Source organism: Oncorhynchus nerka, linkage group LG18, assembly GCF_034236695.1.
Source record: "Oncorhynchus nerka isolate Pitt River linkage group LG18, Oner_Uvic_2.0, whole genome shotgun sequence".
NCBI lineage: Eukaryota > Metazoa > Chordata > Actinopteri > Salmoniformes > Salmonidae > Oncorhynchus > Oncorhynchus nerka.
In genome coordinates, this window is record NC_088413.1 from 43,477,560 (window position 1) to 43,504,353 (window position 26,794).

General features: G+C 43.9%; 1 protein-coding gene across 2 annotated transcripts in view; it reads right to left on the reverse strand.

Moving 5' to 3' along the window:
• Positions 1-26,794, reverse strand: part of adck1 (aarF domain containing kinase 1) — a 179,502-nt gene that overhangs the window by 87,667 nt on the left and 65,041 nt on the right. For both annotated transcript variants that reach the window (XM_029687485.2, XM_029687486.2), the window contains exon 4: positions 13,624-13,827. In XM_029687485.2, the coding sequence (XP_029543345.1) occupies positions 13,624-13,827 (204 nt within the window). The remainder of the gene's footprint in view (positions 1-13,623; positions 13,828-26,794) is intronic.

The following is a 26,794-nucleotide window of genomic DNA, read 5'->3' on the forward strand; positions in this document are numbered from 1 at the left end:
CGTTATACCCAAGAAGACTCAAGAATGTAGTCACTGCCAAAGATTGCTTCAACAAAGTAAAGGATCTGAATAGTTATGTAAACGGGATTTCAGTTTATTTCTAATAAATTTGAAAATTCTAATAACCTGTTTTTTTGTCATTATGGGGTATTGTGTGTAGATTCATGAGGAAAAACGCTATTTAATCAACTTTAGAATAAGGCTGTAACATAAAGATTTCAGCCACACCCGTTGCTGGCACGTGTATAAAATCGAGCACACAGCCATGGAATCTCCATAGACAGATATTGGCAGTAGAATGGCCTTACTGAAGAGCTCAGCAAACTTCATCATCTGGCAGTCTGATGGACGAATCTGGATTTGTCAGATGCCAGGAGAACGCTACCTGCCAAAACGCATAGTGAAAAATGTCAAGTTTGGTGGAGGAGGAATAATGGTCTGGGGCTGTTTTTCATGGTTCGGGCTAGGCACCTTAGTTATAGTGAAGGAGAATATGAACGCTACAGCATACAATGACACTGTAGACGATTCTGTGCTTCTGACTTTGTTGCAACAGTTTTAGGGAAGGCCCTGTCCTATTTCAGCATAACAATGCCCCCGTGCACAAAGCGAGGTCCACACAGAAATTGCTTGTTGAGATCGGTGTGGAGGAACTTGACTGGCCTGCACAGAGCCCTGACCTCAACCCCATCGAACACCATCGGAATGAATTGGAACGCCGACTGAGAGCCAGGCCTAATTGCCCAACATCAGTGCCTCCCATCACTAATGCTCGTGGCTGAACAGAAGCAAGTCCCCGCAGCAATGTTCCAACATCTAGTGGAAAGCCTTGTCAGAAGAGTAGAGGCTGTTATAGTAGCAAAGGGGGGGACCAACTCCATATTAATGCCCATGATTTTGGAATGAGATGCTACCATGAGGTGTCTACATACTTTTGGTCATCTAGTGTATATATTTTGTCTTTCAATAAGTGTTGTTGTTTAAAGTCTGGATAGGGACATTTTTGTTAAGTGCTGCCCTTCTACTCAATAGCCTACTTAATTATTGCTTTGAACTGCTGAATGCTCAGTACTTGTGACTGAAGTATTGGAACATGGACTTGGACTGGTTTCAGGTCAATTCATGATAACTTTGTAATACTTGGTGGCAGTGTGTTGGGGGGGGGGTATTTTTCTTCACCTCTTCCAGGCAATCAGCAATTAGTGTTAGCACTTCAATCAAGCGCCGGTGTTGCCGCCCAAAACAAAGACGTTCTGCCAAGTTGGTCTGCTGAGTTATTTGAGGAAGGCTTCACACGACTCTCTTCTCATTTTGCTCTTTTGTAAGCTTGTTCAAGTATGTGTGCGATTTCAATCTTTTTTTTCACTCCTCTCCCAGTGGCTGAAACCCTTCTCATCTAGTCTACCCTGCACGCACAACCCATGTGGAATTGGAACTGCCGATAGGCGGTCAACAAGGCTGACTTCCTCGGTCTTTGTCACCCTAAAGTCCCTCGACTTTCTGGCCCCTGTTGAAGACATGGATTACCCCAGAGAACACTACACTGCTACTCCAGCTGCTCTCTCATCATGTCATCTCATAGTCCAAGAGCATATGGTTGTCGTAGTGGTGGCACAGGGCTACTCATTTCTCCTCTTCCCCCACTCTCTCACCTGTCCATCTCCTCATTTGAATTCCATGCTGTCACTGTCACTTGTCCACTCAAGCTTAACATTGGTTGTCAAATATCACCCACCGGGTGCCCTTGGGGAGTTCTTCAATGAGCTTGACACCTTGATAAGCTTATTTCCCGACGATGGCACCAACTCATCTTACGGGGCGACGTCAACCTCCTTATGCCTGACTTAAACTAATTTCTTTGCCTCTTTTGACCACACCCTTTCCCCAGTCCCCTCCCACTTACAAGGCAGGCAATACACTTGACCTCATCTACACTAGAGGCTGTTCGCTTACTAATCTTACCGCAACCCCCCCAGGTGTCTGATCACAAATGTGTTAATTTTTTTCTCACTCTTTCCTCCAACCCTACCCACTAAGCCCCCACCCAGATGGTCATGTGACATTGCAATCTAAACTCTTCTATCCTATCAGCTCTCCCTTCTGCTAAATCCTTCTCCCTCCTGTGTCCTGACTCTGCCTCTTTGACCCTACTCTCCTCCCTTTCCGCCTACTTTGACTTCCACTGTCCTTCTACACGGCTCAAACTTCCCCTCCCGCTCCGTGGCTGAATGATTCACTGCGTGCACATAGAAAATGGAAGATAACTAAACTTCCGTTGGACATATCAACCTTCCACTCCCTATCCACATTCTCTTCTTCTGTATCTGCTGCTAAAGCCACTTCCTATCACTCTAAATTCCAAGCCTCTGCCTCCGACACCAGGAAACTCTTTTCCACCTTCTCCTCCCTCAATTTCTGTGGACGACTTTGTAAACAACTTTGAAAAAAAGTTGATGACATCCACTCCTCATTCACTCAGCCTACGGAGTCCACTGGTCCCACTCACACAGAACTAACTTACGCCTTGACCACTTTCTTCCCTCTCTCTCTCCAGATGACTAGTGATGTCCAGCCGCCCGACAACCTGCCCACTCAACCCCATCCCCTATTCCAGAATATCTTTGGAGACTTTCTCCCATTCCTCACCTACCTCATCAACTCATTCCTGACCCCTATGATTATTATATTTTTTTTGCTGAGAAAACTACAAAGCGGTGAGGGGGAACTGCCCCTCCCTACTGTCAGGCTATGCTCAACCTCTACACCTCAACCAGAGTACTCCATTCTGACACCACTGGTCTCTTGTCCGTCCCACGCCTACAGGAGGTTAGCTCCCGCTCAGCCCATTCAAAGCACTTCTCTGTCCTGGCACCCAATGGTGCCCCAGATGCTAGAACAGCAGAGTCCCTGCCCATCTACCAAAAACGTCAAATCTTACCTCTTCAAAGAATATCTTAAAAAGGACAAATCTACACAAAACCACTCTATAATTGACAGTGTTAAATAACACTTACATATGATAATATGTTTTGTGAACAAGTGTTAAATTTTGTCGTTATAATAAGGTTGGTAGCAACATGTGAAACTATAAAACCCACAATGCAACGCTCTCTCTATGGGCTTGCTAGTTAGCAAATGTAGCTACACACAATAATAGCGAAGTCAATATCAGAACGTGAAATAGTAGTTAGTGCAGTTTGTTTAGGTGATTTTACAGCTATCAATTTAGGATCCTACGATCTCACCCTGTTCAACCTGCAGAGTTTGACATTCGCTGCGGCACCATGCAATGGTGCATTGCATGGTGCCGCAGCGAATGGGCTAAAGAGGCAGACAAATAGGAAACATGTGTTAGAAGAGTGCCTTTATCGCAGTGCTACGTCATACCAGCCAAATTTCTGTCTGCTTGAACAGCAATAGCGCAGATACACATGAAAACATGATATGACCCAGGGAATCGATAGAACATTGCTCAGAGATGCACAAAAACAGCATAACTTTCAAAATGGGTGAATCTTTACTTTAAATAAGACAGTCTTATCAGTCTTTCTTTTTACGCGCATTTGTCTTTTCTTACTAGTACTGACTTGAGGAAAATATTTATTACTAAGGCTGCGATAGCGAGTGTAGTCTAAGTCACTCTGGAAAAGAGTTACTAAAATGTAAAATATGTAGGAAGGGGTTGTATAGAATAGTGTGTGGTGTAGGATGGGGTTGTTCTAGGCTATGGCAGGTCACGCCCAGCATTTGGCAGTGAGAAAGAGGATGATGAGTCACAAGAGGAAGAGCCCAAAGAGCCCATATGGAGACAGGAAGGACAGGGTGAGCATGCCCTCTTTGTGGCCGTGGGTAGATGGAGGCGGTGTGTGTTGGGTGGAACAGAAGCCATCTTGTCACACTCATATAGCCCGACACAACAAGACAACCCGCTGCTGCCAAGCACACTGACATGTGTTGGTGATATTTTGGAATCCAATCCTTATAAAGCATGTTCTTCTCTTTTATCCAAGGCTGAGGGCTGGCACCGTTCAGGCAGTGTTAAATGATGTGACCGGACACAGATGGACACAGATAGGGAGGGGGGCGGTCCTATCTTATTAGATAACATTGTGTGTTTATAATGGACTTCACAGTTGATGCATCACCTCTGGATGTCCAGTCCACATAAAATCATTAAAGTGATGAGAGGGTTTTAAATATACTTCTGAAAGTAGCACTCACAAGCCAAAAAGGGTCCAGGAAAATGTTGCAATTGTCTACAACGTCATCTGTTTTGTATGATATGTAACGTCCAGAAGATTGTATATATATATATATATGTTTCCAGTTCGTACAATATGTTACGAGTTTGTAAGTGCTTAAGATCCCGTTCAATCTCTTGAAGACTAAAACAGCAAGACACACGCCATTAGGGAGACTATGTACATTTACATGCTCAGCTGGCTGCAAGTTTCAAGTTCTGTTACATGTATGGGGAGAGTGGGGTTAGTTGAGCCACCGCTTGTTTCGAAGAAACCAGACACAAAATGAATCACATGAGCAAATATTTAGGAAGACTCCATTCATTTCATGGAGTCTGTGAAGGAAGAAACCACATGGAAAAAGTGGTAAGCAAGTTAGGTCCAAAAAAGGATTTTCACAAATTCTATTTAATTTGTGTAATAGGTTTCATGATGCTTGCATCCAAACCAAACCAAAGATTGTTTTATACATCAGTTTGGGTCTCTATAAGCTAAAATATGAAGTCGGAAACCAAGCATGAAAGTTCATCCTTAATATAGTCAAAATGTTTGCCATGTGGTAAGTTGAGCCAATGGCCACCATAGCACATAGAAATTATTATTAGTAGTTAGTCTTGTCGAAGGTCGAGAGCCGTGCGTCCTCCGAAACATAACCCAACAAAGCCACACTGCTTCTTGACACAATGCCCACTTAACCCAGCCGTATCAATGTGTCGGAGGAAACACAGTACACCTGGCGACCGTGTCAGTGTGCACTGCACCTGGCTCGCCACAGGAGTCGCTAGTGCGCGATGGGACAAGAACATCCCTGCCGGCCAAAGCTTCCCCTAAACCGGACGACGCTGGGCCAATTGTGCGCCACCCCATGGGTCTTCCGGTCGCGGCCAGCTGTGACAGAGCCTGGACTTGAACCCAGAATCTCGAGTGGCACAACTATCACTGCGATGCAGCACCTTAGACCGCTGCACCACTCGGGAGGCCCTTTGGTATTCAGCAGAGGTCGACCGATTATGATTTTTCACCGCCGATACAGATTATTGGAGGACCAAAAAAAGCGGCCGATTTATTTATTTATTTATTTGTAATAATGACAATTACAACAATACTGAATGAACACTTATTTTAACTTAATATAATATAATATATCAATAAAATCAATTTAGCTTCAAGTAAATAATGAAACATGTTCAATTTGGTTTAAATAATGCAAAAACAAAGTGTTGGTGAAGAAAGTAAAAGTGCAATATGTGCTATGTAAGAAAGCTAAATGAAAGCTGGTGGTTCCTTTTAACATGAGTCTTCAATATTCCCAGGTAAGAAGTTTTAGGTTGAAGTTATTATAGGAATTATGGGACTATTTCCCTCTATACCATTTGTATTTCATTAACCTTTGACTATTCGATGTTCTTATAGGCAAGTTAGTATTGCCAGTGTAACAGTATAGCTTTCTTCCCTCTCCTCGCTCCTCCCTGGGCTCGAACCAGCAACACAACGACAACAGCCACCATCGAAGCAGCATTACCCATGCAGAGCAAGGGGAACAACTACTAGAAGGCTCAGAGCGAGTGACGTTTGAAACGCTATTAGCGCGCGCTAACTAGCTAGCCATTTCACTTCGGTTACACCAGCTTCATCTCGGGAGTTGATAGGCTTGAAGTCATAAACAGCGCAATGCTTGACGCACAACGTAGAGCTGCTGGCAAAATCCACGAAAGTGCTGTTTGAATGTATGTAGATAGTTAGATACTTGTATGCTCAGTCATATTATATGCAACGCAGGACACGCTAGATAATATCTAGTAATAACTACACATGGTTGATGATAACTAGTGATTATGATAGATTGTTTTTTATAAGATAAGTTTAATGCTAGCTAAACAACTTACCTTGGCTTACTGCATTTGCGTAACAGGCAGTCTCCTTGTGGAGTGCAACGAGAGGGAGGCAGGTCGTTATTGCGTTGGACTTGTTAACTGTAAGGTTGCAAGATTGGATCCCCAGTGCTGAAAAGGTGAAAATCTGTCGTTCTGCCCCTGAACAAGACAGTTAACCCACCGTTCCTAGGGAGCAATTGAAAATAAGAATGTGTTCTTAACTGACTTGCCTAGTTAAAAAAGGTATAAAAAATATTAATATTAATAATATAAAAAAATATTTAAAAAAAATTGGCGCCCAAAAATACCGATTTCCGATTGTTATGAAAACTAGAAAATCGGCCCTAATTAATCGGCCATTCCGATTAATCGGTCGACCTCTAGTATTCAGACTTACCTTAATAAGGCGCTCTGCAGGTTTGGCTACCTTGCGCACTCAGAATATATTTCATTCAACCGATGAAATCCCTCCCACTTGGAGTTTTCATTCAAAGGGGGTTTCACTACATTTATCTTAACCTCTTCAGTCGACCCTCTACTTTTTTGAACATTCTGTTAAAAATCGCGCAACATTTCAGCGCCCTGCTACTCATGCCAGGAATATAGTATAGGCATTTGCTTAGTCTGTGTGGATAGAAAACACTCTGACGTTTAAAAAACTGGTTAAATCACTGCTGTGGCTTTACCAGAACGGCATTTACATCGAAAAGCACAGGAAAAACTGATCACTGAAAATGGGGAAAATATATCCATGCGCTACTTGAACCCATTGATAAACGTGAACCACAATTAATTGACTGAGGTTGCAGTACCTACAGCTTCCACAGGGTGTCTAGAGTCTTGTCATTTCCCTTCGAGTTTTTTCTTGGTCAAACACATACAGGACACCGTATCTAATCCGGTCTAGGACCGGATATTTTCGTTGAGTTTCTAGCCGGACATTTTTCCAGACGGACAGCTAATAATCTTTACATCGCCTCCTGATGAATTTTATCGCTTATTAACGTTTACTAATACCTAAAGTTGCATTACAAACGTATTTCAAGTGTTTTGTGAAAGTTTATCGTCGACTTTTTGAATTTTAAAAAATGACGTTACGTTTTGAAACGATGTTTTTTCGTTTATCACACAGTCTACATATAACAATATCTAGGCTTTATATGGACCGATTTAATCGAAATAAAGACCCAAATAGTGTTTATGGGACATCTAGGAGTGCCAACAAAGAAGATGGTGAAAGGTAATGAATGTTTTCTATTTTATTGTGCGGTTTGTGTAACGCCAAAATGCTAATTATTTTGTTTACGTCCCCTGTGGGTCTTTTGGGGTGTTGCATGCTATCAGATAATAGCTTCTCATGCTTTCGCCGAAAAGCATTTTAAAAATCTGACTTGTTGCCTGGATTCACAACGAGTGTAGCTTTAATTCGATACCCTGCATGTGTATTTTAATGAACTTTTGAGTTTTAACTAATACTATTAGCATTTAGCGTAGCGCATTTGCATTTCCAGAGCTCTAGTTGGGACGCAAGCGTCCCGGGTAGAAGCAACAGGTTAAGCCAGCTCTTTAAATATGGTGAACTTTGATTATAATTTTGTCAACAGAAAAGGTTCATAATATAGAGATCAATGAAATAAAGCCATCTATGCACATTTGTCTCCATTTCAGCACCAACTGGTAGATTTAAAAATAAAAAAAACACTCTGATCTTGTAAATTACTTAGGCACATTTTAGGGTTAGGAAAGTATGTATGTAAATCATTAAAAAAAAAGTTGAGAGCTTTACTCATGACATACTATATATTGATGAATAATAAATAGTGGGTTGATTCATCCTGAAAGTTGCCATATTCAAGTTCAATCCATGAAATATTGGAAGATGAGAAAAAAAAGTGTACAATAGGGGTTCAACATTAGTCCTATAAATCTACCCTAATTCTCACTAATCATGGAACTGTTGACAACGGTAACATGACAACAGTAAAACATCAACTCGGCAGGGGCAGCCCTACAGACGTCTACTGCTTGGGTCTCCAAATTTCATCCAGGCAAATTATAAAAAGGGCCCACAATTACAATTCTGAATAACATGACAGCTATTTCTACCCTATTTCACTACGCAATACATCATGTTGATATTATTTTCAGTTTGCTTCCATATGGCTGGTTTCACATACAGGCATCATAAGGAAAAATTACCTTAAAACATTAGCTGTGCGTATTTACAATCCCCTTCTCCAAACGGATTACTCATTGACCTAGCTCTTATCAATAGATCTTATCAAGTTGTAAATTACAGTGCACGGACAATGGTGTTATTTCTAATCAGAAAAAAATTAAGTAAATGCTTTTTCCACCTTGAAACGGGTGGGATTTGCTAGACCTTATTCATCGTTTCCTCGCATGTAAAGGTGGCGGCATTATTGGGGGGAATTAAGTCAAGGTCAGAATACGGCGTATCTGTATACACACCTCTTCCACACCATTTATTTGAGCACCCATGAATAGTGGGTGAATAGCATGCTATTCTCAAGCTTAAGTTCAAGGTCAGAATACGAAGAGAGAGAAAAACTCATAAAAAAGGAAATGATGTTCCATTTACACACGCTCAACTCCAATCTGGACCTGGGCCAATATGCAAAGTATTTTTGCAATGTGTCATGCAATATGAACTCAAGATGGAGCATTTTTATTGTTACAGAGCAGAAATCATCATGCCCCGTATATACAAACACAAAACAGGAAGGGGTCTATCCCCTCTTGAGGTTCTTGAGAGAGCAGCCAAGGACTTGAGAGAAGGGAAGAAGTCCATTCAAGCAGCAATCAAGAGATGAAAAAAAATGGACTGAATGACACAGAAGGGGGTACACTGACAATAAAAAAGTAAACATCTGCCTGTACAAAAGAGAGGCCATGATAGCAGGGCACACACGGGGTCTGAGCTTCCTAAACCTATCAAGAATCTCAGAGACCAGTTTCATGGGCTTTAGTAGCCTCAAATGATGAGAACTTGCCTATGAATTGGCACATTGAAACAACATCCCTGTCCCAGACAACTGGTCAAGGAATGGAAGAATAAGAGATATTGAACAGAGATGTACACTGAGGGTACAAAACATTAGGAAAACCTGCTCTGTCAATGGCATAGACAGAACAGATGAATCCAAGTGAGCGCTGTGATCCATTATTGATGAATCTTGTTAAATCCACTTCAATAGGTGTAGATGAAGGGGAGGAGACGGGGTTAAAGAAGGATGCTTAAACCTTGAGACGTGGGTTGTGCATGTGTGCTATTCAAAGGGTGAATGGGCAAGTTCTTCAGTGAATTTGAACGCGGTATGGTAATAGGTGCCAGGATTTAACAAGTGACATAAATAAGGGGTAGATCTTATCAAGCATTCAACTGGTCAGTCAGTGTCATGGAAAGAGCAGGTGTTCTTAATGTTTCGTACACAGTGCATATGTAGACATCTTTGTTGTTAGAAAGAATAGTAGATTTCCCTTGACGCAGTGATGCTGAATGTAAAATGCACAATAGAGGTAGTAATATAGATCAGAAATGAAACAAGTGAAATGCGAGAGAAGAGAAAGAAGAAAAGAAACACGAAAACGCCATGTCTTATATACAGGTCAGTGCAGTACCATTATTCCAATGTAGAGGGTGCTGGAGGGATTGAGGAAGGAATGTACATGTAAACGGGGTAAAATTGGCAGAATAAATAACAAATGGTCATAATAATCGTAATAAACAATATAGCAGCAACAAATGGTAATATTAAATCACTATAATCAAACAACTATGGCAGCAGCATACAGTGCCTTCAGAAAGTATTCATACCCCTTTACATATTACAGATTTTGTTGTGTTACAGCCTGAATTCAAAATTGATTCAATTGATTTGGTTTTCCCACCCATCTTACCACATTACCCCATAATGACAAAGTGAAAACATGTTTAGACATTTTTGCAAATGGATTGAAAATGAAATAAAGTAATCTAATTTACATAAGTATTCACACCTGTGAGTAATACATTGTAGCAGCACCTTTGGCAGAGATTACAGCTGAGAGACTTTTTAGGTAGGTCTCATAAGAGCTTGCCACACCTGGATTGCCTAACATTTACCCATTATTCTTTTCAAAATTCTTCAAAGCTCTGTCAAATTGGTTGCTGATCATTGCTAGAGAACCATTTTCAGGTCTTGCCATAGATTTTCAACTAGATGCAAGTCAAAACTGTAGCTCAGCCACTCAGGAACATTCATTGTCTTCTTGGTAAGCAACTCCAGTGTAGATTTGGCCTTGTGTTTTAGGTTATTGTCCTGTTGAAAGGTGAATTAATCTCCCAGTGTCTGGTGGAAAGCAGACTGAACCAGGTTTTCCTCAAGGATTCTACCTGTGCTTAGCTCCATTCAGTTTCTTTTTTATCCTGAAAAACTCCCCGGTCCTAAACGATTAAACATACCCATAATATGATGCAGCAACCACTATGCTTGAAAATATGGAGAGTGGTACTCCATAATGTGTCGTATTGGATTTACCCCCAAAAATGTGCCTTGTTGCAAACAGGATGCATGGTTTGGAATTTTTTTATTCTGTACCAGCATCTTTTTTTCACTCTGTCAAATAGGTTAATGTTTGGGGGACAGAGATAAGGTAGTCATTAAAAAAAAATACTATTATTGTCCATGCAAATTATGTGACCTCCTGAACTTGTTTAGGATGTCATAACAAAGGGGTTGAATACTTATTGACTAAAGACATTACAGCTTTTAATTAATTTGTAAAAATAAAAATAAAAATCCACTGACATTATGGGGTATTGTGTGTAGGACAATGACAAAAAAAAATCTAAATGTAATCAATTTTTGATTTTCGACAACAAAATACAGAAAAAGTCAAGGGGTGTGAATACGTTCCGAAGTCACTACGTGGTGCTCCTCCCTCTATCATACTTCACCCCTCCTTCTCCATAAGTCCCATGATGTGTGTGTGCGTGTATGTGTGAGACACTGATTAATGTGGTTCACTCAGTCAGTAAAGAGGTTGTGCATGAGGGAGCAGCGGCAAAACACAAACACACAATAAACAAACTAATCGAAAAACAAACACACTCCTGCCAGCCGCTGAACGCTCCCTTCCTGCCACAGCAGCAATAGCCTATTTTGAGCCAACTTGAAGCCTGAACAATTCCTAATTCAAGCACACATCTTTCGTATTAATCTCAAATTCATAAAAACAAGGACTTTTACGGCCCAAATAATAAAAGTATAATTTCTCCAAGAGGCACACCTTCTTCAAGGATGCTACAGTAAAGGGTGCAGGTCTTAACAGTCTGCTAGAGCGAGACGTGCTCTGGCTTTTAACAGAAAAGGAGGTTCAAATGTTGTATTTTGGTGGTGCATTTGGTAAATCTGGAGGATTAAAAAGAAACACACAGAGAGAGAGAGAGAAGGAGTTAAAAATTCTGCCCCAAGTCTGCTCTCAGGAAGTGCTGTCTTAAGCAGTAAACCTGCATGAAACACATTGTAGGCCCTCTGAACATAATAACTTAGGCCTTGTCCACGACCATGTGACAGAGTTCAGGCCTTAGCACATCAATGGTATAGTATAATTACAAAATGTCGCTGGTATGTTTTAGTACCACTCACCCAGGGTAAAAAATGTAGCTATCTAAAGTACCAGTCCCTTACTGTCGTTGTGATACCTGACACTCATATTGTGTGTGGCGCAAATACACACACAGTGTGTGTGTCGGGACTATCAGAGGCAACACATTGATAATTCCCTACCCTGTATTTAGAGAGAAGGTATTTACACATATTCAGGAGCAGGAAATGTGTGTGGATGTCACGCCTTGCTGCTCGTACAACCTTAATCTCTTCCGAGGCACTGAATGATGATGATGTACCGGGAAGAATCTAGAATAGGCCTGCCAATGAATGCCTTCTCACACAAATAGCCTACCCTGATTTGACTTCATAAGCCGGCTGGAAACAAAGACAAAGTAATATCTGCCGCAGCAGACCTGCAACACACACACACACGAGAGTAATCTGTAAAAAGAGTTCTGAAACTTTTCTAACCATATGAGGAACAACAGACGAGTGACAAAGAAATGTTGAGGTAGTTTTCTAATTACCAATAATAAAATAATTTATAATGAAGTAGACAGCTGTTGAAACTTTAAATTCACAATGAACATGTCTGGCATTTATTGACAACTGAACAAAGTTAAATCAATCAAATGTATTTATAAAGCCCTTCTTACATCAGCTGATGTCAAAGTGCCGTACAGAAACCCAGCCTAAAACCCCAAACAGCAAGCAATGCAGGTGTAGAAGCACGGTGGCTAGGAAAAACTCCCTAGAAAGGCCAAAACCTAGGAAGAAACCTAGAGAGGAACCAGGCAATGAGGGGTGGCGAGTCCTCTTCTTGCTGTTCCGGGTGGAGATTATAACAGAACATGGCCAAGATGTTCAAATGTTCATAGATAATAAAAATCACAGTGGTTGTCGAGGGTGCAACAGGTCAGCAGCTCAGGAGTAAGGAAACAGAAATCTGTCAGACATGATAAACTTAAATTCCTCCTCTAACTCACATACTGTAGCTAACACATGTTTAATGAAAATCTCAGGACAAATGAAGTTAAGCCTGGTACCTTTAATGTTAAGCAGAAGTCTGCTTAAGTGTTTAGTACAGTGCCTCTGGCTGGATGATTTCATCACAGGATCAATGTTAGAGCGTTGGACTAGTAACCGAAAGGTTGCAAGATCGAATCCCTGAGCTGACAAGGTACAAATATGTCGTTCTGCCCCTAAACAAGGCAGTTAACTCACTGTTCCTAGGCCGTCATTGAAAATAAGAATAAGATCAGGTCCAGGATCAGTGTTTTGCTGTAAGAGAGAAACAACCTGTCTGTCTGCCTCCAAGCTACACCTCTCTGTACCATCAATAATTCCTGATCTAAATAGAGCCAGGGGACGTGGGAAACAGCTTTGGCTTTTCAACTGAACAACTGTCATAAACAGAGGTGCGTGCATGGAGACAGAGAGATTGAGGAGTAGAAAAGAGAGGAGAGACTGAGGGATAATTTGGCTGCTGCAGTGAACCCAACTAACCATGACAGGACCATCTAACATGCGCACACACACCGAGATCAGAAAGTGACAGAGGGACCAAGGAAAGTCGTGCCCAAATAACAGAACAATTACCTCGTCTCAGACACAGTCTAAAAGACTGTCATAACAAAACAGACACAAGACCCATCTACAGTATAACCAAAACGCTTCTGGAACCAACAGTCCTTATTTAGAACCAATGTGCTTTCAGAACCAAGGGCCTGATTTACCAAGCTTTTCACCAGACAATCTTCCCACTTGTTTAGTTCACAGTGGGATTAAATGCTCAAAAAAGATTTTTAAAAACTCCACTGTCCCCATATTCACAATCAATAAACATACAAACACATCTACTTCAGGATCTACCACCCACCCCCCCAGGCCTACCTCCTTCCCCAGTTCTTCTCTGATGACCTGCTGAATCTCCTCCATAGAACTCTGTGGTGCTCTGCTGTGCAGGACTTTGAGGGTGGAGGTGTACTCCTCAGGTAGGAGGTAGTCAAGGGCTCCCAGGTGTTGACCCACCTTGATGAAGGTGCCTCTGTTGGCGCAGCACAGGTTACGCAGTCTCTCAGCTGACCGACGGTGCACCTGCAGGGGGGGGGAGAATACGTCATTGGAATAATGGTTGACTACTCATCATCGTCCTCCATTTCATTGTCATCGTTGTAATCATCAACATCATGGCCATGAGTCAAGGTCATCATAGTCAACGTCGTCATTGTTAGCGGCAGTGTCAAGAACGCCATCATCGTTATCAAAACAGACTCAGTTTTGTACCAACAGGGCATGAAAATAGATGGCAAATACAAAAACACACACACGTTCAGCATTATCTCTCAAGCACATTGTTGCATCTGAAGGGCCGTTAAGTGTAATGTGATTTCCATGCCGTGTGTGAACCAGCTGGTGGAGTTGATAATGTCGCTCTCCTGGGACCTGTGCAAATAAAGGGGCGTGAAATGAGCTCCCTTTAGCCCTTTACCCCTGCCAAAAACACACAGGCTCTTCCTGCAACCCCCTGTACCCCTCTGTAACCCCTTAACCGTCAGGGGACCACTCCACATCAGCACCGTCTGGGAACAGAGGCTCACTTCATTATATGACTTCTCCTTTAGCCAGTCAGATGTGGCTATATGGATGCCAGCTAGCATTAGATATCAACCACTGTAGCACTAGCCATCAGCTAGCATCAGCTACCATTGGCAATCATCTACTAGTCATCAATTAGCATCAGCCTTTCCATCTGCTAGCATCAGCCATCCTATTGTAACGGAGTTAAGAACATACAGAAAGCTCACTCAAGTTTCCAGTTTTAATAGTCATATGCACAGGATACACATGGTATACGAAATTATCACTTGCCGGTTCCCTCTCGACAATGCAACAACGATAAGAAATTTTAAACAAAAAAACTCCAAAGCTAGCTTGCAATGTCAGATTGAGCCATCCAAGAAGTACCTTTTGGGTAGCTCAACCCGTTGGAACACTGTTAAGGCGTATGGTCCGGCGCCGACAGAGATGGCCGCCTCGCTTCGCGTTCCTAGGAAACTATGCCGTATTTTGTTTTTTGTGTGTTATTTCTTACATTGTTTCCCCAGGAAATTTGAGGTTTTATTACATACAGTCGGGAGGAACTATAAGAGCAACGGCAACTCACCAACATTACGACCAGGAATAGGACTTTCCCGAAGTGGATCCAATGTTTGGTCCAACACCTAGGACAAAGGATCGGATGCCAGCCGGCAACCCAAAACAACGGCGCCGCAGAAGGGGCAGACGGAGTGGTCTTTGTCAGGCCCCGTAGGCGTGCACATTGTGCACCGCTCCCGAGCATACTAATCGCCAATGTCCAGTCTCTTGACAACAAGGTAGACAAAATCAAAGCAAGGGTTGCTTCTAGAGAGAAATCAGAGACTAACATTCTTTGTTTCATGGAAACATGGCTCACTCGAGAGACGCTATCGGAGTCGGTACAGCCACCTGGTTTCTTCACGCATCGATACCCGCCAGAATCAAGCATCTCTCTGGTAAGAAGAAGGGCGAGGGGGGGGTATGCCTTATGATTAACGAGACGCGGTGTGATCATAACAACAAACAGGAACTCAAGTCCTTTTGTTCACCTGACATAGAATTCCTTACAATCAAATGCCGACCGCATTATCTACCAAGAGAATTCTCTTTGATTATAATCACAGTTGTGTATATTCCCCCCCAAGCAGACACCGACGGCCCTGAAATAACTTCATTTGACTCTATGTGAACTGGAAACCACATATCCTGAGACTGCATTTATTGTAGCTGGGGATTTGAACAAGGCTAATCTGAAAATAAGGCTCCCTAAATTTTACCAGCATATCGATTGCGCGACCCGGGCTGGCAAAACCCTGGATCATTTTTATTCTAACTTCCGCGGCGCATATAAAGCCTTCCCCCGCCCTCCTTTCGGAAAAGCTGACCACGACTTCATTTTGTTGCTGCCAGCCTATAGACATACTAAAACAGGAAGCACCCGTGCTCAGGTCTGTGCAATGCTGGTCCAACCAATCGGATTCCACGCGTCAAGATTGCTTCTATCACGTAGACTGGGATATGTTCCGCATAGCGTCGAACAACAACATTGATGAACACGCTGATTCGGGGAGTGAGTTCATTAGCAAGTGCATCGGTGATGTTGTACCCACAGCGTCTATTAAAACATTCTCCAACCAGAAACCGTGGATTGGTGCCAGCATTCATTCAGGGCAAGGTGACCGGAAACATGACCGAATACAAACAGTGTAGCTATTCCCTCCAAGGCAATCAAACAAGCTAAGCGTCAGTATAGAGACAAAGTAGAGTTGCAATTCAATGGCTCAGACACGAGAGGTAGGTGGCAGGGTCTACAGTCAATCACAGACTACAAAAGAAAAACCAGCCGCGTCGCGGACCACGTCTTACTCCCAGACAAACTAAACCATTTCTTTGCTCGCTTTGAGGAAAACACAGTGCAACTGACACGGCCCGCTACCAAAACCTGCGGGCTCTCCTTCACTGCAGCCAACGTGAGTAAAAGATTTAAACGTGTTAACCCTCGCAAGGCTGCAGGCCCAGACGGCATCCCCGGCCGCGTCCTCAGAGCATGTGCAGACTAGCTGGCTGGTTATTCAATCAATCCTTATCCCAGTCTGCTGTTCCCACATGCTTCAAGAGGGCCACCATTGTTCCTGTTCCCAAGAAAGCGAAGGTAACTGAGCTAAATGACTATCGCCCCACCCCGCAGCACTCCCTTCAGTCATCATGAAGTGCTTTGAGAGACTAGTCAAGGACCATATCACCTCCACCCTACCTGACACCCTAGATCCACTCCAATTTGCTTACCGCCCCAATGGGTCCAGATGACACAATCACAATGATACTGCCCTAACCCATCTGGACAAGAGGAATACCCATGTAAGAATGCTGTTCATCGACTACAGCTCAGCATTTAACACCAGAGCACCCTCCAAACTCGTCATTAAGCTCGAGACCCTGGGTCTCGACTTCCTGACGGGCCGCCCCCAGGTGGTGAGGGTAGGTAACATCTCCAACCTGCTGATCCTCAACACTGGGGCCCCACAAGGGTGCGTTCTCAGCCCTCTCCTGTACTCCCTGTTTACCCATGACTGCATGGCCATGCCTGCTTCCAACTCAATCATCAAGTTTGCAGACGACACTACGGTGGTAGGCTTGATTTCCAACAACAACGAGACGTCCTACAGGGAGGAGGTGAGGGCTCTGAGTGTGGTGTCAGGAAAATAACCTCACACTGAATGTCAACAAAACAAAGGAGATGATTGTGGAATTCAGGAAACAGCAGAGTGAGCAGCCCCCTATCCACATCGACAGGACAGTAGTGGAGAAGGTGGAAAGTTAAGTTCCTCAGCATACACATCACGGACAAACTGAAATGGTCCACCCACACAGAGAGTGGAGAAGGCGCAGTAGCACCTCTTCAACCTCAGGAGGCTGATGAAATTTGGCTTGTCACCAAAAACACTCACTAACTTTTACAGATGCACAATCGAGAGCATCCGGTTGGGCTGTATCACCGCCTGGTACCGCAACTGCTCCGCCCACAACCGTAAGGTTTTCCAGAGGGTAGTGAGGTCTGCACAACGCATCACCGGGGCCAAACTACCTGCCCTCCAGGACACCTACACCACCCGATGTCACAGGTAGGCCAAAAAGATCAAGGACAACAACCACCCGAGCCACTGCCTGTTCACCCCGCTATCATCCAGAAGATGAGGTCAGTACAGGTGCATCAAAGCTGGGACCGAGAGACTGAAAAACAGCTTCTATCTCAAGGCCATTAGACTGTTATACAGCCATTACTAACATTGAGTGGCTGCTGCCAACATACTGACTCAACCCCAGCCACTTTAATAATGGAAAAATGTATGTAATAAATGTATCACGAGCCACTTTAAACAATGCCACTTTATAGAATGTTTACATACCCTACATTACTCATATGTATATTCTGTACTCTATACCATTTACTGCATATTGCCTATGCCGTTCGGGCATCGCTCATTCATATATTTCTATGTACATATTCTTATTAATTCCTTTACACTTGTGTGTGTGTATAAGGTAGTTGTGAAATTGTTAGATTAGATTACTTATTAGATATTACTGCATGGTCGGAACTAGAAGCACAAGCATTTCGCTACACTCGCATTAACATCTGCTAACCATGTGTATGTGACAAATACAATTTGATTTGAGAAGATCACTGGTTTGTAGCCCAGTATGGGGCAGTCGGGCAGTGGAGGAAGTTAAACTGTTAGCAGCACATTAACGTCAGTGACACTAGAACTGGCTAAAGTGGACATGTATGCAGTGTGCTCCATTTCTACATGCAGTCAAGCTTCCCTGGTTTCCAGTGTTTCAGTCGTTTGTTGAGGAATGAACATGCTCAAGGCACACGGACAAAAACACAACCACACACTTTAACCCTGCATCATTTAAGCATAATCCTCTCACGATAGGGTGGGGGGAGATTGGATGGTTGTCCGGTGGGCATTTTAGTAAGTAAGTGAGTGAGTGAGTGAGTGAGTGAGTGAGCCGGGCCAGATCCACTATAGGCAGCAGCCTCTCCTCTCTTCAACTCCCAGATAATAATTGTTTTATTTTTTAGGGGGTAGATCCATTTTAATATTGCAGATAGATTGTGGCTTCCATCAATGTAAGGGACACCTGTTAATTGAATTGCATTCCAGGTGACTACCCTGTGAAGCTGGTTGAGGGAATGCCAAGAGTGTGCAAAGCTGTCATCAAGGCAAAGGGTGGCTACTTTGAAGAATCTCAAATATGAAATATACATTTTGATTTATGTAAAAAAAAAAAAAAAAGGTTACTACATGATTCCATGTGTCAAAATAAAGAAAAATCCTTGAATGAATAAGTGTGGACAGTTTGCAGCTAAATCTGCAGAGCTGGGATGGTTGTATCCCCCATATATATAACATTCTACTGGTTGCAAGAATTTTGGAAAATAATTTCAAAGTTTTTAATCTGCCGCTGTTTTGTGTATCAGTTCAAAAACCATGTGCCATGGAATCGGAACAATTAAAAAGCTCTTCCACAAGAATTGTGCAATCTTTATGGCACAGCTTTCAATTTTTCGGCCCTTAAATTAAACTGGTACTTTTGATTTACCATAATTTCCTTTAATGCATGCCCGACAAACAAGTTCCTTACTTTCTCCCCCTTCCACTTACCTCTCCATTTTTGCAGTAATGCTGCAATTAGTTGGTTGTAATTTTGAGTAGAGCAGACATTTCCATATATTTTTGTTAGCTACGTGTGTGACATAACTCCAACAGCCCTATTTAGGATATCATTTACAAATATACCTTTTTCAAAAAATAAATATTTTAGTTAACCATAATATTGTTTTGTCTTTTCCAGGCGATTAAATTGAATTTGCAACCAACTTTATATGGCTTGTTTTAAAAATAGCAATATGAGAGATCATTTCATTTTAAAATACCTGAATGTGCACTTGTAATCTGAATAAAAGGGTAAAAGGCCATTCTTGAACATCTTACTAAAGCCTTTAGTGAGAGGTCTAACGCTTTAACATTTAAACAATTTCTGCCCTATTCATTATATAAATAGGCCCATTAACTTGTGTCTGGCTTGCCAGGTGTAGGCAAGGCCATAAAGTTGATCAGGGTGATTTCTCCACAAATAGACAGGTATTTTCCTTTCCATGGTAGCAAGATCTTATCTTTGTTTGCTAACCTTCTATTGAAATGTGTTGGAATGAGATCTTTCTTTCAGAATATAAGTAGATATAAGTATGATCACTTCACCGTTAGACCATTTTATTGGTAAACTCCACGGTAATGTAAAAGTTGTATATTTTTGTGATCCAATACGTAATATAGTACCATCATTTGGTTGTAATCGAGAAAGGATCTAGATCATCCATGAGGCTGTGGAGGGATTCTAATTGTGGATTTAAAATGAAAAGATGAATAACGACATGTTTTTAAGCCCAGGATTTCTATGCCCTTGATACTATTGTTGGATCTGATTTTAATAGCGACTATTTCAATGGCCATAATAAATAGATATGCTGATAGTGGATAACCTTGTTTTACGCCTCTTGGCAGTTTATTACTCTCTGAGAAGTAGTCATTTACCAGTTTTTACCTAGGGTTACTATACATAACTTTAACCCATTGTATAAGTGATTCTCCAAAATTGAAATATTCCAGGAATTTATATATAAATTCCAGTCGTACATTAAACCTTTTCAAAGTCAGCTATGAATACAAGGCCTGGTTTCCCAGATTTTTGTTTCCAGTTTTCAGTAATAATGAAATCAGACCTTGTTCAGTATTGGATAATCTACCATTTTTAGAGGAGTGGTTTAAAAAAATGCCTCTGAGTACATCAAAAAAGGTTTGGTATGCCACCCAGCCCTGGAGTTTTCCTGGGACTTAAAGGCTTTCATTGCATCAACAAGTTCCTCTGCTGTAATTTGGTCTTCATATGAGTCTTTCTGTATAGCTCCCAGATAACTACACAGTCAGGCCATGAGGAGACCGTTCACTTCACCGTGGAGCCAAACCAAACATGGGCTGTTTCACCCCCACACACTCCACACACACTCTGAGTGAGCTACTGAGGAAACAGGGGAAGGAGAGAAGAGAAGAGAGGAGAGGAGGAATAAAAAAAAAGTGTGAAAGGGGATGATTTGAAAAGAGGAGTTGGTGATAGTATGGAACAGGGCCTGAAAGGAGAAAAGAGGGAAGGAAACATTGTCAATAAAAGGGGTACATGAGGAGAGAGATAGAATAGGGGAAGAGGGAAAATGAGATAGGAGGAGAGGAAGGAGGTTGAATTTTCATCTCCACTGGTTTATCCTCTAGGGAAAAACCGTGCCACCTGTCACCCCTCCAGCCTTACCCTGGCACCACACACACACAAACCCCCTCTCAGTCTCTCTCTCTCGCCTTCTCAAGCTCCCCTCTCCTATTTCAGTCACTGCAGTTAATTATCTTCCCCATTGGTGGCAGTGTAACAAAATACCATCATCATGGCGTTGTAGATTTGTATGGGGCGTGAAGACAGCGCCGCTCAGGGAGCCAAGGCTATGGCCCACTCTCAAAACAGGGGGTGTCCAATGTTAGCACATCCTCAACATGCTATGCAGACACACATACAGAAAGTGTCCCCATGCTCCTGCTTCCGAGCTATACCGATCGCCAGCCCCTCACCCCTCTCTCCATTTATCTATCTCTTTACCCCTCTACCTCCATTTCTCTCTCCCCCTCAGCTTCTCACTTTAAGCTATGCCCAGCCCCCTCACTTCCTCCCTCCATTTTTTTCTCTAGCCCACTCCATCCATTTCAGTCTCCTTCTTTCCCTCAACTAACCCCAGCCCCCTCACTCCCTCTTTATCCCTACATTTCGCTCCCCATTTCTCTCCCCCTCGCAGCTCTCCCTCTACCCTCGCAGCTCTCCCTCTACCCTCGCAGCTCTCCCTCTACCCTCGCAGCTCTCCCTCTACCCTCGCAGCTCTCCCTCCCACCCTTCGCAGCTCTCTCCCCCTCTCCCTCGCAGCTCTCCCCCTCGCAGCTATTCTCACAGCTCTCTCTCCCCCCCTCGCAGCTATTCTCGCAGCTCTCCCCGCAGCTATTCTCGCTCTCTCCCCCAGCTCTCGCAGCTCTCCCCCTCGCAGCAGCTCTCCCCCCCCTCGCAGCTCCCCTCGCAGCTATTCCCCCTCGCAGCCTCTCTCCCCCTCGCAGCTATTCTCACAGCTCTCTCCCCTCGCAGCTATTCTCGCAGCAGCTCTCTCCCCCCCTATTCTCGCAGCTAGCTATTCTCGCAGCTCTCTCCCCCCTCGCAGCTCTCTCCCCCTCGCAGCTATTATTCTCCCCGCAGCTCTCTCCCCCTCGCAGCTATTCTCGCAGCTCTCTCCCCTCGCAGCTATTCTCCCGCAGCTCTCTCCCCCTCGCAGCTATTCTCGCAGCTCTCTCCCCCTCGCAGCTATTCTCGCAGCTCTCTCTCGCAGCCTCGCTCGCAGCTATTCTCGCAGCTCTCTCCCCCTCGCAGCTATTCTCGCAGCTCTCTCCCCCCCCTCGCAGCTATTCTCGCAGCTCTCTCCCCCCGCAGCTATTCTCGCAGCTCTCTCCCCCGCAGCTATTCGCAGCTCTCCCCCTCGCAGCTATTCTCCGCAGCTCTCTCCCCCCTCGCAGCTATTCTCGCAGCTCTCTCTCCCCCTCCCCCTCGCAGCTATTCTCGCAGCTCTCTCCCCCTCGCATTCTCGCAGCTCTCTCCCCGCAGCTCTCCCCTCTCGCAGCTATTCTCGCAGCTCTCTCTCCCCCAGCTATTCTCGCAGCTCCCCCCAGCTATTCTCGCAGCTCTCCCCCTCGCCCTATTCTCACAGCTCTCTCTCCCCTCGCAGCTATTCTCACAGCTCTCTCCCCCTCGCAGCTATTCTCACAGCTCTCTCTCCCCCTCGCAGCTATTCTCACAGCTCTCTCTCCCCTCGCAGCTATTCTCACAGCTCTCTCCCCCTCGCAGCTATTCTCGCAGCTCTCTCCCCCTCGCAGCTATTCTCACAGCTCTCTCCCCCTCGCAGCTATTCTCACAGCTCTCTCCCCCTCGCAGCTATTCTCACAGCTATTCTCTCTCTCCCCCCTCGCAGCTATTCTCACAGCTCTCTCCCCTCGCAGCTATTCTCGCAGCTCTCCCCCCCTCGCAGCTATTCTTGCAGCTCTCTCCCCCTCGCAGCTATTCTAGCAGCTATTCTGCAGCCTCCCCCTCCCAGTTATTCTCGCAGCTCTCCCCCTTGCAGCTCTCCCCCTCCCAGCTATTCTCGCAGCTCTCCCCCTCACAGCGCTCTCTCCCCTCGCAGCTATTCTCAGCTCTCTCCCAATAGCAGAGCTGTGTGTGCGACAGGGATGATAACTGCAGACATTAATGACATTAGCACACACACCATTAGAGGAGCAGTGCAAAAACACTGTCAGGATTCTACAGGGTCATTATCAATGTTCATCACAGCCAGAGCACTAACATGAGCCACAAGGGGTTACCACAGACCCAACACGCACAACTTAGACAGCCAGAGTGTCTACTACTAAGGCTGGATCATGTTGTATTGTTCAATGTTTTAATCAAGTAATGTTCTGATTGTTGCTGCCTTCTTGGCCAGGTCTCCCCTTGAAAGAAACTGGGTCTCAACGGGCTTTTCTTGGATAAATGAAGGTTCAATAAATGTTTAAAAAATTATCAAAATGTTCACACCAACTGAAGAGACCCTAAACCGGGACCTGGAGTCATCTATACAGCAGTTTAAAACCCTGCTCTGTCATGTTACATTGAAGACCTCCGAGCTCTCCCTAGTCCCGCTCTGTCGTTAGCCCACCACAACACTCATCTAAAGTGATGTTTAAATCTGTCTCGCGCTGCCTGTGGCCCGCGAGGCAAGATGGCTAATCAATGATGTCTAATGCAGTCTTTCTATGTCAAACAGACCAGGAGCTAAGCCGGTGTGGATTAATGCTCCAGAGCTTCAAAATAATCTGTGTGTCACACAATGGGAGAATGGTGTGTGTGTAAATTGTTTAATGATTTAACCAAAACACACAAGTGCTTTTGACTCTTCTTTTATTGATCAAACACCCAAAGCCTTGACAAAAAAGTCCACAAATGTTTTATTTTTATTTTGTGACTACTAATGTGTGGGAGCGTGAGTGAACATTTAAACAGAGGCCTAGTCCACTTCCTCATTCTTTGTACTGGAGTGGCCAGTACAGAGATATAGGATATTTGATTCTGAGAAAGTGAATTCTTGGGATTTCATAACATCGTAACCATCTCAATTTGTACTTGTCGAAGTGGAGTCCTGCAGTACTTTGTGGACAAATACTTTGTGACATCTTTTTATATTTTGAGAAAATAAAATGAAAGTTCTGAGTAGCTTCCCCGCAAACTGACACAGAACAGTTGCAAGTAGAAAACCAACGGGGTGGTAGTGCTCTTCAAGCTGTTGCTTTGTCCTGCTCTGGACTTCACTGAAAATGAAAAGAGCATCTCTGTGTGACTCCATTAATATAAAACAGCTAATTCTGTGACTTATTTTTGGATTCAAGAGGCAGACAGAGGGACAGGGGGGCAAAGGGAGAAAGGGTGGGGGGGGGGGGGGCAAGAGGGGACACCATACAGATAAGAATGGGGTCTGTGGAGAAGATGTGGGGCCCCTGGTGGAGTTACGGTATACTGCTGTCTGGTACTACAGTATAGGGCCATGAGGCCCCTGGTGGAGCCATGCCATAATGCTGTCTGGTACTACAGTATAGGGCCATGAGGCCCCTGTTGGTGCCATGCCATAATGGTGTCTGTTACTACAGTATAGGGCCATGAGGCCCCTGGTGGGAGTCATGACATAATGTATGTAGTTCTGTCTTTGAGCTGTTCTTGTCTATTGATGTTCTGTATTATGTCATGTTTCATGTTTTGTGTTGACCCCAGGAAGAGTAGCTGCAGCTTTCGCAACAGCTAATGGGGATCCTAATAAAATACCAAAATAGCAATAATGCTGGGTGGTAATGCCATGGGATCAATAAGTGCATTTAAATAAAAGTGAGCAACACTCAGATGGTCACTAGGTGACTCTCTGAATGAAGGAATCCAAGCCAGCAGTGTGTGAGTGAAGGAATGAGCGAGAGGGAGTGAAGGCTCGGCTACCTGTCGTGTGTGGCGACAGGTAGCCTAGCAGGTAAGCGTGTTGGGCCAGTAACCGAAAGTTTGCTGGTTCCAATCCCGAGCTGACTAGGTGAAAAATATGTTGGTGTGCCTTTGAGCAAGGCACTTAACCATAATTGCTCCTGTAAATCGCTCTGGATAAGAGCGTCCGCTAAATGACTCAAATGTAATGTAAATGTCTGAAGTTTAGCTGTGTTGGCTAGATGTAAGGTGTGGTCAGATAAAGAGGATAAGAGGTCAGAGGAGCCAGCACTAACAACTTGACTGGAGTTCATAGACTATAACAGAGAGGAGACACACAGTCACAGACAAACACACATCTATTCATCATATCACACACAAACACAGTCAAAGACTCAGGATTTTCCCTTCGTTTGTATTGGCTTTGAAGATCAATTACCTACAATTGAAAGAGAGCGCTGAGACAGGCCCCTCTCAGTGTTGCCATTAATTACGCAACAGGCTCAATAGCCGACAAGCCGTTCCTTTCAGTTAGGGCTTTAAGGGTTTAGGTGGAGGCTGCTCCTCTATGTCTGTGTCTTGGATCCTCAAGAAATAACCAGTGGGACCAAGTGGGAACTTCAGTATCGATGACTGATGGTTTAAACACAAGACAAGGAATGTGTTCTCTTGTCTTCTCATTTGGGTTTTAAAAATCGCCCCTCCTCTTACATCGTAAAGTGCTTTGAGGACCGATACATTACTATCATGAGGACTTGTAACCAGGAGGCATAGCATTGACGGCCACTGTTTGACAATTCCTTACAGGCGATGCGTCGGGTGACATTTAAACGACACATCCTATTAAAGAGACAGCGGATGAAGGATGGATGACAATACAGGATGTAGTGTATCAGTAGTGCTGCTGTCTGATGACAATGTAAGAGCGTCGACTGTACTTAATGATGTCACGTCCTCCTAATGAGAGACTAATGGACTTTCTCGTCGAGTGTCTATAGGGTCTGACAGAGACTGAGACAAAGAGTGAGAGCCAGACAGGCCAGAACGAGAGAGGCAGAGACAGAGACCAAGACAGAGAAGCAGAGAGGCATAGAAAGAGAAAGGCAGAGAGAAACAGTGAGAGGAAGAGAGACAGAAACAGGCATAGAAAGTCAGAGAGCGAGCTCAGGAAGAACTGAGAAGGTTATACCGCTCATCTGCGCTCTCTCTCCCTTTCTCATCCTCCCATCTCCCTCTCTACGCACTACAACCTTCGCTCTTCCTCAGTCTCGCAAAGTTGTTCTCCCTTTCTCTTTCCCACCGTATGTTGCTCTACCTTATCATAGCTTCTTTAGTCTAGTGAACCTGGCAGGCATTAGGACCACTCGGCCTGTACCAGGGAGGTAGACATACTTGTAGACCGTCAGCCGTGTGCAGGTGCAGAGCCTGAATACCTGTCCTCGCTCATTTAAACAGCAGGATGTCTCTGGGTCCACCTGCTATAGACGTCCTCTCTCTTTGTCTGCTGCAAGCTTAGGTAAGACTGTGTGTGTGTGTGTGTGTGTGTGTATGTGTGTGTTCGTTCCCATGTGCATACATCCCCAAGTTCGTATAGGTGTAGATGGCCCTGTGGAGGCCTGTAATTAAAGGGTTGACTCTGGGGCCTGGTTCAATCTGCCTTGGGTCCAACAACCAGCCTTCAGATACCATTAGGCACTGATGGTAAATAGTTTACTAGGAATCCTGCTTCTTTGTGCTGCAGACTACTAGGGTCCGGCAGGGTAACATGGGCAGATAGTAGATTAATAATGGCACAATGCCAGACCTCAACTGTATGGAGATACAGTGTAGAATAAACATGTGCATGCACAGACACATATAGCCTAAATATTCACAAGGACAAAAACCTTATTTAAACATGAAACAATATGCTAAGGGCCTAGCATAGAAATGAAAAACATCATTCTAATTCTATGGGGAGTCCTACATAGGAGCTTGGAGGGTTGGTCTCACCCCTCCGTTCAGACAAGAGCAGCTCTGGGCTTGTGTGGGTTGGGGCTAGAGCAGTAATTGATTTTTTTTGCTGCCACACACACACACACGTTACATGACTGTGATTAGTATGAACAGGGCTTATTTATTATTGGACGCTGTGTGTGGTCTGTGTGTGTGTGGTCTGTGGTGAGAGAGATTAGTGGAGAATGAACAAGGTCTATTCATTATTAGGATGCTGATGATTTGCTCGTTACTCAGCTCACAGCAGACCATCTAGTAAAATTGCCGGCCAAACTGACGAAGAAAAAAAATCCCATTGCAAAATGTTTTTTATTAATTGATGGAAATACCAGTCGATGGAAATAAATAT